We start from the raw sequence: 12,278 nt of genomic DNA on the forward strand, positions 1-12,278 counted from the left end.
AAACTGTGCCTTCCTAAGCATAGACTCACATATTAGCATATAATTTCAACTTAATGCAGCAAATTTTATGACTATTTCTTAATGCAATAAAGTTTTATTCTTAATCTAAAAAATAAAAATAAAAATAATAATAGAACATATAAATAACTTTATTTTATCAAAATTCATTAAATAAAAATATATTAATTTATTTTTCATTATTACTCTATATATAACTTTAATTATAAAAAAATTATATTTCAAATAATATAAAATAAATATAATAAACAATATCTTTAAATAATTAGACATGAGTTACTATATGATAGGCAAATACAACTTAAGATTTTATTAACCTGAAGTGTTTTCATTCAATTCTTACTTTCACTCTATTTTTTTACCTTTCAATTCAATCAAAGAGAGCATAAGTAATCTTTAAATTCAATCAAACAAATAATTTTCTGTGCATTTAAAACGTAATTTAGTTTTATGATGATTTATGATTATAGTAAAACATTGGTGGGTAAGGCGTTTTTTGCTTGGCGGCACCAAAATAATTAAAACCCGCCAATGCAAGAATCATTTTTCACTAAACCAACCAAGCCACGTCATCGATCCACATGAACTCCCTTTTCGCATCTGCATTGTACATACAAACAAAATCAACGGTAGAAAACGCGCTAGAAAACCCAGCACACGGATCGACACAGTGTCACTGACTCCTTATAAAAACGATCCACATCCAAACTTTCATCTTACAACAACACGCATAGCTTCTTCTCCCTGCAACTCTCCAACACAGGTAAAAATCTATTTTCCATAACATGGCTTAGTTTTCAATTTTGTTTATTTGCTTATTAATTATTTAATTTATTTGATTGTTGGTTCTAAATTTATTTTGTTTTTGTTTAGAATTTGATTCGAATTTGTCAAGGTTGTGCTCAGTAAGATGTCTGGTCGTGGAAAGGGTGGCAAGGGATTGGGAAAGGGAGGAGCGAAACGACATCGTAAGGTTCTTCGCGATAACATTCAGGGAATAACGAAGCCAGCGATTCGGCGATTGGCTCGCAGGGGTGGTGTGAAGCGTATCAGCGGTTTGATTTATGAGGAGACTCGTGGGGTTCTCAAGATCTTCTTGGAGAACGTGATTCGTGACGCCGTTACCTACACGGAGCACGCAAGGAGGAAGACTGTTACGGCTATGGATGTTGTGTATGCTCTGAAGAGACAGGGAAGGACCCTCTACGGATTTGGGGGTTAGGGTTTTGGTTTGTACGGTCGCTTGATTTTCCTCGTTGGGGAAAAGTCTTGCTGTCAAGAAAAAATGGCAGGGATTGAAATTAGGTTTTGGTTTTTTCTCTGTAGCTGGAAGGGAAAACCTAGTTGTGATTATCAGATTTATGTTTTGTGCAATAGGTAATTTACTTGGGTTGTTTGATCATGTGATGTGATGTAACTAGCTCTCTTGAGATTTAGAATTTTATCTGATTTCAGTTCCCAGTTCATTGCATCTCCAATTTCATCTGTCACTCAATTTTATGCGTTTCACTTTGGAATGCTATATTGTCTAACATAGTTTTGAAGAAATCGAATTCTGTTTAGGGAAACTGTTATTTATTTGATTATGTTTTTCTGCTTCAGTTTGATTTTGTTGGAGAGCATTTCTAGTTGTCTCTATTGATGGATTCTGAAAACTACACAAGAATCGATTGCTCATCATCAAAAGGGCAAATGCACACAAATTATTTGTAATGTTTTTGGTTGGAGCAATGTCAACAGATTCGATGTGATGAAATGTTTATATATGTGCCATTTTTAAGTTCTACTTTCGATTTCTTTGTGTTGCTTTTAATGAGGAAGATGGAAATAAAATTTATGAACGAAAATTGGGGAGAAGAATTTGAGATGTTAAACCTAATCCTGTGTTCTTATATTTTAAATTATAATTCTTAGATTAGATATAGTTTCTGCTATACTCAAAATATTGGTGTTATATTTAAAATTGAAAATCAATATTAAATATCCGTAAAATGTAAACATTTTAATGTGAAAGAAAAGATTGAGATGTTAGAGAAAGAATGAGAATTTTGTAACTTTTTAGTGGTTTTATAAATTTTAAAATTTCGAATAATAAGAAACTAATATTTTTAATCAAAAATTAAATTTTGACCGTAAAACAATTTAAATTCTCTGTAAAAGTGTTTGGCTTTCTAAATATTTATAGTCCAGACACAAGTTATGTATTTGGTTGGATGAAAGGAGAAAAAAATATAGAAAGATAAATATAATAAACAAATATCAAATAGTATACGATTACGGTTTATTTTTTCTAGAGTCCTTTTACCACAACAAATTTTTATGTTGTCTTTTGTCTTTTTTTTTCTCATTTAGTTTTAACCAAACTGAGATTAAGGTGATTATTTTGTTTATTAAAACTAGCGGAAAAAGAGCGGATGTGTTGGCATTCTTTATTTTTATGAGTGACATTTCTAGAATCATAACATTATTACACAATAAATAAAAATTGATTTATTATTATATATTTATTAATAATTCTCAATTTAATGAAATAAAAAAAATGAGAAAATGATCAATTTGATAAAGAGTAATAGAAAGCCAATTTGTCAAGAAGAGAATGTGAGTACTGTCTCTAAATAATGATTTTAAAGGAAAGACGAGACCAACAACAAATTACTCTTGCCTATGAAGATTCAATTTTTCGTGTGAATTTTTTCCTATCTAGCGCGAGAAAGATCGCGTCAGAATTCATAGACTCAAAATTTTATTAGTAAATTTGAAAATTTTGATGTCATATTTGTGATGATATGTGACATCACATTTGTGATGAAAAGAGTAGATGATCTCTGAAGAAAGATGTAATTGGAGTGAAGAGGAATAGGTTTTTTCGTTCTTCGTTCACATATTTATCCAGATCATCCACGCAAAGCTTTAATAGCTTGCTATTCATTTATAATTTTTTGCAAAAAAAGAATAAGAAACCAAATGATAAGAAGAAATAACAACTATGATTTTTAAAAGAGATGAAGATATAGAAAAAAACTGCTCTACATAGTAAAAAAACATTTAATAAACTGCTCCATATTCAAAAATTTAAAATTGGTAATTGTGTTTTACAAAAATGATAGAATATTAGTTTTTTTTAAAAAAATTCTAATTATTTTTAAAAGTAATTAATTATTTTTTAAATATTTAAAAAAGAATAAAATGATTGAAATGTCTAAGATAAAACAATAAAATAAATATTAATATAAAGGTAAAATTGATAAACACCACAAAAAAAGAGGAATCCCTCTCTTTATATATATATATATATATATATATATATATATATATAGGTATAGATAATTGAAAGGATAATCCATGATGCAATTTCTTTTCTAGAATACAAATTTACATCCACATTTACGTACATGTATTCTATGAGGTCCAGACACGTCTTTTAAATGGCGTGTCGGACACCGATACTCGTACACATTTGTAAGATATGTGTCAGTGAAATATTCAATTTAAAAAATATTTGTTGGACTTCTGACAATTTTAACACGGTTCTAACACAATTTTAAAGAGAAAAAATACATTAATTTTTTTAAATTTAAATTTATTATATAATATTTTATTGTGATTATAAAATAACGAACAAATCTTTTTGAAACAGTTATGAAAAACATTTTTCTACTAAAAAAAACTTAAACATACTTGAACACATAAATCTTGATTGTCATATATATAATTTATAATTATATAATATATAAATTCATATTTTCTTGTTTTATATTTTAGAGATTAGTGTCTACAATAGATAAGATGCATTTATTTATTGAATAATTAATGTAAGGTGCTTTCCAAAAATTTCTTATATTTGTTATTATTTATTATCTGTCTTTCGCACACTTCTCTTCCTATAAACTCTAATAGCACCTTCGTAACATTTTTCATTTCTTTGTTCTTGTTTTCTTATATACGTAATTCTCTAAAAATGTTTTCCGAAAACTAAGCTCTGAACTTATTATTTTTAAATAAATTCTGCAAATTAGTAGAGATAATTTTTTTAAACAAATAATTACAAAAAGTAGAGATGATATATATTTTTATTATAAGTGATGCAAATATGATTACTTATCATAATCCACCAGAATCAACATTTATGTGAAGTACAGAAGACAGCCTAGTACAAGTTCAAACAGTTTTGGTATACTTGGATTTGTTTTGTTGTTGTGCTTCTAAGTATGGATACTACGTTTTTATTAGTTATTAAGAGTGTTTTAGGATCAAATTAAGAGTGAAGAATTGATGAGAGCATTAGGTTTCATAATCAGAAAAGCGATTATGAAGCCTTGAATGTGTGAGTATAAGGTATAGGTTATAGGGCCATTCTATTGTCAAAGGATGATTTCAAATGAGAGATTGAAAAGGAACAGCAATATATCTGGTTGGATAATTAAAAAACTCATTCTGTCACATCCCCTCGCACTTATCTTATACAAAACCATTGCACCATGTTGTTTCTAGGGCAACTCAAATTTTCACTACATAAGCTTCAGGTTACTGTTATTATGCTATAATGCTATGCTGTGGAACCTTCCCAAAACCTATGGCTGATTCTGTCAACAAAACAACACTTCCCCTTAGGCCAACCTATGTAAACCTCTACAAGTGGCCAGAATCTGATGTAGAATTTGTCAAGAGTGTGAATTCTAACATCTGTGTAGGTTCTAATGTGCAAACAAAAGGAGTTGATAGCTTCTCCTGTAGGCAAATGTACCTGAGGAGCTACAAATTCTCAAAGAAGAAAGTTGGTGTCACAGAGAAGACCCTCAAGTGTTTCAATAAACTAAAGGAAGGGGTGGCTTGTGTGAGTAATAAGCTAAAATTGAAGGGTAAGAATAGGGTTCTAGGGAGAGCCAAGGATGTTACTTTTGCTGCTTTTTCAATCTTTCAAACATTTCTACCCTGCTCTGCTAAGGTTGATGTTCTGCATGATTTCTAATCCAAATTCTCAATCTACATGCTTCTGTCCTTTTTCATGTTCTGCTACTTTATACTATGTTGTTCTATCTATGTTCTTTTTTCCTCCCTTTTTTTTCTGATTTAAAACAAAACAGAAGGAAAAGATAAAGAAGTGCTGTATACAAATTTCAAGCAAATTTGCAGCAGTGTTTTGCCAATTTTCTTTCTGCTGCAGATTGATTTAAGCTGTTACCTCTTGTGATTATGTGAGGAAGAACTTGAATAAAGCTTTTTTTATGTGTCTAATATGTATTATTATTATTTTTAGTTGATTTGTTTGTAAATACTTTAGTACCATACAAGTGTATATTGGCCCTTTCCACTGCACTACGAGGTGTTATGTTGTGTTAGACAAATTAATCTTATGAAGTAATTATATATGATTAGCTGATAGGAAATTTATTTAGAATTAAAAATAGTTAAGAAAAAATATTCTAACATTTAATTAAGCAAAGATAGTTATTTGTAGAAACTAATAAATGTATGCATTGCTGTGGAGAATATAAGTAATAATGGGGCTGAAAAAAGAGACGCTTGGTGTGTTATTATGTTAATTCTCGAGGTTTTTAATGCAATTCACCAATAACATGAAATGACAAATAATTACTCCATATTTATATTGTATTTAATAGATATGTACTATTAATGCAGAGTTATTTTTTATTAATTAATCAGAGAAATTAGAATATGCTTTTAAAATGATTATTTCAAAATAATAATTTTATCTTATATTCATGTTTAAAGAATAATATAAAAAAATTTATTCTCACGCATATATTATTTATTATTTTATAATGAAAACGATTTGACGGAAATATAGAATTAACGTGGCGGCCTTTGGAGTTTCCGTCGGAAAAGCCGGCGAGGCACGTGGTGACGAGTTGGGTAAAAATAATTAAATTTACTGCATTACATGATTATTATAAAAAACAATAAATTTATTATATACAGTAATTTGGGATTGAAAAAAAGAGAGTATAATACCAAAAGAAGAGCAAAGTTTATGAAAATGGAATTTTTTATCAAAGTGATTTTTTTTTTATTAAAATGAGTTTCTTTTATTATGATTTTTTTTTATAAAATTACAGATATTTAGAATGATTTTATTTAAAGAGATTATGTCAAGAAAACACGATTTCTCATATGTGTAACTAGATAAAACTTCAAACTAATTAAATAAAATTGTGACATCTTAACAGGATTTTATCTTCTTTCTTGTATCAAAAAGTTGTGACACAATTTCTATATATTTGTATTTTTCTAAAAAATAATTATACTTTAATAAAAAAAGAAAAAATTATCTTATTTTCATGGAAAAAAACTTTATGAAAAAAACTTTATATCAAAGATAATACAACTATTTGAAATAAATATTAAAGATTATTTACTAATAATTTGTCATTAGACACCCTCCTATTTATATTTTATTAGTCATATGGTTTAGGATTTAAGATTTAGATTTAAAATTTATGGTTTAGGATTTAAGATTTAGATTTAAAATTTATGAATGTTAAATTTTACATAATAAATTATAAATTATTTAAAGTAAAATTTTAAGATAATTGTAACAAAAAGTTAATAATTTTCGATTAGATGACAATTTTGAAAGATGATATAAAAATTACACTAACATTTACTTTTTTTCACAATAAAATATACATGTAAGGATTATTCAAATGACAAATTATTATTAAAAAAAAGGTTTTTTGACTACTTATTCTATGTTTATTAAATACATCTTTTCCTATAAGCGGATTAGAGGAATGCTAACAAAAGACTTCACTTAACACATCCTTTGTTCTTCATTAAAACTTACTTGAAACTATAAAATTATGAAAAAAAATCATCAAATAAGATGCACCAGTCACAATCATGCAAACTAATGAAAAATGTTCTGAAAAGTAGGTTGAACAATGTGTTATTAATATCTCTGTGTAGATATTTTCATGTGTGATGTTATGAGCACCTCTTGGTTGATGTTGATGATGACTTGCAGGTAGTGGAGTTGGTAGTAGGTGAAAAGGGTGTTAGAAGTGAGTGGAACTGGAAGTGGTGGTGGCAGTGAAGGACCTAAACTGGGTCTAAATCTTTATAATCATGGAGTTTCTTATTACCACTATTGAATAACTCTAAATGAAAACAAGTGCATTTTTCATTATGGGGTTGGGGACCAGCTCTGGGAATAGTATGTCAACAAAATAGAACCAACATAACACCAAATTTTCAAATTTTAATTAAGTTTTGATCATGGCTGGGGAAAAGAAGTGGTTGTATTGCATTATTGCGTTTTGTAATGGTAAATATGGGCATAATGCCCATTGTGACAATTATTTGTGTGAGATTTGTAAGAAATCAGCATCTTTTGTGGTGAATATTTATTCTTTATCAGAAATCAGCATCTTTTGCAATTCAATGAACTTATTAACTGCATTAGGGATGAATCATACTAGTGAACTGAACATCACATATTTATATAATTTCAGAATCAGAAAACATTAGGTTCACGGGTCATTTTATTTCGTTTGGTTCTCATTTTGTTATTCATTTTCTTGTAGGACTTTTGTGTCATATATGAACTGCTAAATAGCAGACAAAATATAAAAAAAAAGTGTATTAATTTAAGTGCTTAAGACATGCTCAGTTATGAAAACTTCTTATCTGGAAAACATTTTTCTGAATTAAAGTAAATCATATGTGAATAACTTATTTTAATGCAGCTTTTGCAATGCAATTTGTACTAAAAGGACAGAAATGCAGAATTGAGTGGCTTCCAGATGCTACTGCATAAGAGCTGTTTCTGTTTTATATGTTTTGGAACAATTCTGTAACTTCAATTGAGAAAAACCGTATCAAATTTGTTTTTTAGTTTTAAATATTAGAAAACTAAACCCTTTTGAAGAGAGCAAACAAACAAGGAGTTTGATTTGACAGGGGAAAATGCTATATCTTCTTTAAGACAAGTTTTAACTGAAAGGGAAATTGATTATAACAAATGCCACATTATTTGCAAATGCTGATAAACAAATAATATATTAATAGCTAATACATAAGAAATAAGGTGGAGTAAATGAATGACTGAAACAAACCATGCAAAATGCATATTTCAGAGACACCGCATCCTTGCACTAGGCTAAAATCCACTCCGACAGTACCCTCTCTGGTAACAAAAAATATGTAACATACAAAAACAAATCAAAACATGTAACCCAACTTTATATAAACCAACTCTATATGACAGTTTAATCAGAGGACTTTGAGAAACTTGTGGCTGATAGGGATGCACCTGAATAATTGCATAACTTACACTAGATTTTCACCGTAGTCCAATTCAAACTTGACAAGGCAGAGGTTTAACAAGGAGATGCTATGATTACCAACTAACCAAGCATGTTTCAACTCAATCTTTCTTTACAAATCTATGAAATAACTAGTCTTCCATGTGCAAGAAGAGAACTAGTCATCAGAAGAAAAACAACAAAGATCATAACATAAGAGCACTGTGATGAGACATAATTTATAAGATAGGATAACTAGAGCCATCTATCTACCCTCAGACTTCACCAATTGTGAGAAGACCCTACTCATAGAAACACCAGACAGATCATCCAGACTCGTGCCTTCGAATTGTGCATTAGAAGCACTTGCATCCTGGCTGAAATTGTTGATCTGTGGAGAGAGTTCACCAATCATATTAGTGCTGTTTTCTTCAGGATCACCTTGAACCACAGCCTCTTGAAGTTGGAGAGCATACTCCAAATTCCACAAGACATCTCCCATAGAAGGTCTGTCAACACCATAGTCAGCCAAGCATTTCTCAGCAGTTTCTCCAAACTTCCTAAGAGAATCTGGCCTGATTTTGCCTGCAAGTGTTTGATCTATGATTTGCTCCAACTGTCCTTTCTTCTGCCATTTCATTGCCCATTCTGCCAAGTTTACCATTTCCCTAGGAAGTGTTGGATCTATGACAGGCCTTGCACAAAGAACTTCAAACAGGACTACCCCAAATGAATACACATCTGACTTTTCTGTTAGTTGTTGCCTCCTGAAATACTCTGGATCGAGGTACCCAAAACTACCTTTGACAGCTGTGCTCACATGTGTCTGGTCAATTTCAGGCCCTGCCTTTGATAGTCCAAAATCAGCGACTTTAGCCATTAGTTTCTCATCAAGTAGAATATTTGCAGACTTCACATCACGGTGAATAACAGCTTTAGCATAGCCAGTGTGAAGATAATGAAGTCCTCTGGCTGATCCAATGCATATCTCAAGCCTCTCCTTCCAGCTTAAGCTAGGCAGACCTGAGCCATATAAATGACTCTTGAGAGTTCCTTTCTCCATATATTCATATATCAAGATCATTTCATTCCTTTCATCACAATAACCAATCAAAGACACCAGATGGCGATGGCGGAACTGAGACAGCATTTCAATTTCAGTTCTGAATTCTGCAAGCCCCTGCTGGGACCGTGGATTCCCTCTCTTCACTGCTACTTTTGTGCCATCACTTAACTCTCCTTTGTACACTTTGCCAAAACCACCTATCCCAATAACCCAACTCTCATCAAAGTTGTTTGTAGCCTCCTGAACTGCAAGAAAAGGCACGCGGTACTCATAGTTTGAAGCAGCACTTAGTGTTGTGCCATTAGAATATTTACTTCCCATGGTATGAGAAGTAGTTCCATCATTGATGGATAAAGGAACCCATGTCTTTGACTTCCTTTGCCGAGCCAACTTTCGTCTTCTCATGCATAATACAAAGAAAACTCCAGCCAAGACAACCGCAGCAACTACCCCAACAATCACACCCACAATCATGCCAATGCTCTTAGAACTTGAACCTGAACTAATAGCCACAGGTCCTGCTCCTGTGATAAGACTGCCCATGGAATTGTTCATTTTCATGATCTCAAGCCCATTCAAAATAGCATTAGGGAAATCCTTACTTAAATCAGAAGGACCAATACTTACACGAAGTTTATTGCTGACAGCCAACGGTGTGACCAAATTCTTATGATATGGAACACCCAAAACATTATTACCATGAAGACTGAGATCAACATCAGCAGCAGCCATCTTGGAGTCAACATAAACATCGAAGTAGAGTACATTGAGACTTTTACTGATCAAATCACAGAAGTGAAATCGAACAAGGTACTGAAATCCAGGACTCACATCAAAATTCCATGTCACATTAAAATTACTTCGGGGATCAAAGCTTGAGTTCATCTGTGCGAGGGTACCATAAACAGTAGCGGGAGCGGTGTTTTCTGTTGTTGAACCACCTTTCTCATACCGAACAGCACCAATATTAGAAACATATGTGGCAAGGTCAGCTTCCAAAAGGAACCTTTGATCTGGAATCCAAGTTCTTTGAAGGGTGTCATTCACAGGGGTCACAGTTGGACCACCCATGTTAACCCTCCAAACTGTCTCCAGTGCTTGCGTCACCAGCTCAGATAAGCTTAACGATGGATCCAAGACGGAAAAATCGTTAACAATGAGGTCATCGGGGACAGAAACAACTTCAATGGCATTCACAAAGGCAGTGGAATTGCCAGAAGGGGCAAAGGTGATAACAAGGTTGTCTGAGGTCACATTCACAGAGTACTCCTTCATCACAGGATCTTTCTGCATGTTGGAGCTACTGAAAAGAACATGGTCTTGTGTGGCAACAGTGAAATTTGCAGCACTCAAATTGTACTTTTCATAAGTAAATGGAAAGAAATATAGACGGATCCAGTGTCTCCCCTTTTGCTTAATTGGAAAGGTGTACTTTGAGGATCCACGGAAGATTCTTGCAGTTTGATAGAGAGGCGAATCATCAGAGGAAGAACTTGATGTTAAGGGATTAGTGGCAAGAATATCTTCTTGTGTAGAAAGCAGATCCTTGGACAAACTATCTGCTGTGAAATTGCGCCTGCCTACTGTAGTAGTTGCAGATGCTCCACAGTCTATGAGATAATTATCTACTGGAACAAAGGTGGCAGAAAAACATACAAGGGGGAAGATTGATAAAACACAGAGAAAAAAACCAATATTTCTCCAATAAGTCATTGTGGCCTCAACAAATGAACAGAGACCACTGGGGATATTATTATTTTTCCTTTCAATTCTCTCTCTCTGAAGCTAATTGAAGCTTAGGAAGATCATGGCACAGGCAGAAAAAGAACTGGTAACCTTCGACCCATCAACCAGAAAACCATACAAAGTCAAACACAGAGAAAAAGAGGGAAACAGACAGAAAAAGATGGCACCTTTGGAATTGCTCTTACAGTTCCAGCATAAACAACATGAACCAAGGTAGAGAAGCAAAAACGAAATCTGAATTCTGAAGAGACCCTTTTGGTTGTTTTGAGAGAAAGTTTAATACTGCTACTGACATGGGAAGAATAAATCCATTTCAGCATGAATCTAGCTCAGCACAAGCTGGAATTATCCAGATGACAACCTTAACTATTGACACATTCATTCAAACATTTGTTTAATATTTCGGAATTAGAAAAAAACAGAGAGCTGGTGAAGGAAAAATCGGTGGAAGCAGGGTCAGACCACGAAAGGGTTTGTTGCGAGATTTTTCGGTGAAAGCATGTGTTTTGCAAGTAGAGAGATTAAACAAAGTGAGATAGGTCAAGTAGTGTGTTTAGGTAAGATGTTCCAGAGCAATAAAAAGGGAAAAAAAATTGCAATTATTTTAATTATAATTAACAATTATAAAAATATCAGTGTGGTTTGATTTGACAATTTTGATTTTTTTTGGTATGGTAGTTTGAACTTTAATGTTTTATTTTATTATAAAAACTTTTAATTTTGATGAAAGTAAATTCACGTTAACATGTGAAAATGGAATGGATCCAAATAATGGAAGAAAAAGTCGTTGTTAGAGTGTGAAAGTATCAATATGGTAGTAACAGTGCCAACATGCAAAAGTGGAGAAAAACTCAATCCACCGTAATCTTATCGCGTAAAATTGAAGCTTCTCAAACTCCACTAACACCCAAGACTTCAAAATTTGGTCGTGATTGAGTAATCAATTTTAAAAAGATATAAAAAAAATAATATTTTTCATATTAAAAAACTATGATTCTTGTAAACTAGGAATATAAGAAAAATATAATTATAAAACTTTTAATTCTGGTGAACAATGTACCTTAACACTCTATTTGCTTTGTGGTGAATATTGTTCATCTAGAAATTTGAGTCATGGTCTTTTGTAACATTAGTCTAATTTATCAAGAAACAATCATTAGAATAGACTTTGATGTCATATTAAG

General features: G+C 31.8%; 3 protein-coding genes across 3 annotated transcripts; 2 read left to right on the forward strand and 1 right to left on the reverse strand.

Annotated features, from left to right (window-relative positions):
- Positions 1 to 694: 694 nt before the first annotated feature.
- Positions 695 to 1,484, forward strand: LOC137817333 (histone H4). Its single transcript, XM_068620595.1, has 2 exons — positions 695 to 781; positions 892 to 1,484. The coding sequence occupies exon 2, from the start codon at positions 929 to 931 to the stop codon at positions 1,238 to 1,240; it is 312 nt and encodes a 103-aa protein (XP_068476696.1). The 5' UTR covers positions 695 to 781; positions 892 to 928; the 3' UTR covers positions 1,241 to 1,484.
- A 3,077-nt stretch (positions 1,485 to 4,561) lies between these two features.
- On the forward strand, positions 4,562 to 4,987 carry LOC137817331 (uncharacterized). Its single transcript, XM_068620593.1, has one exon. The coding sequence runs from the start codon at positions 4,562 to 4,564 to the stop codon at positions 4,985 to 4,987; it is 426 nt and encodes a 141-aa protein (XP_068476694.1).
- A 3,214-nt stretch (positions 4,988 to 8,201) lies between these two features.
- LOC137817315 (receptor-like protein kinase HERK 1) lies at positions 8,202 to 11,666 on the reverse strand. The gene has a single exon (XM_068620567.1). The coding sequence runs from the start codon at positions 11,059 to 11,061 to the stop codon at positions 8,548 to 8,550; it is 2,514 nt and encodes an 837-aa protein (XP_068476668.1). The 5' UTR covers positions 11,062 to 11,666; the 3' UTR covers positions 8,202 to 8,547.
- Positions 11,667 to 12,278: the final 612 nt, after the last annotated feature.

Source organism: Phaseolus vulgaris, unplaced genomic scaffold (genome assembly GCF_000499845.2).
Source record: "Phaseolus vulgaris cultivar G19833 unplaced genomic scaffold, P. vulgaris v2.0 scaffold_30, whole genome shotgun sequence".
NCBI lineage: Eukaryota > Viridiplantae > Streptophyta > Magnoliopsida > Fabales > Fabaceae > Phaseolus > Phaseolus vulgaris.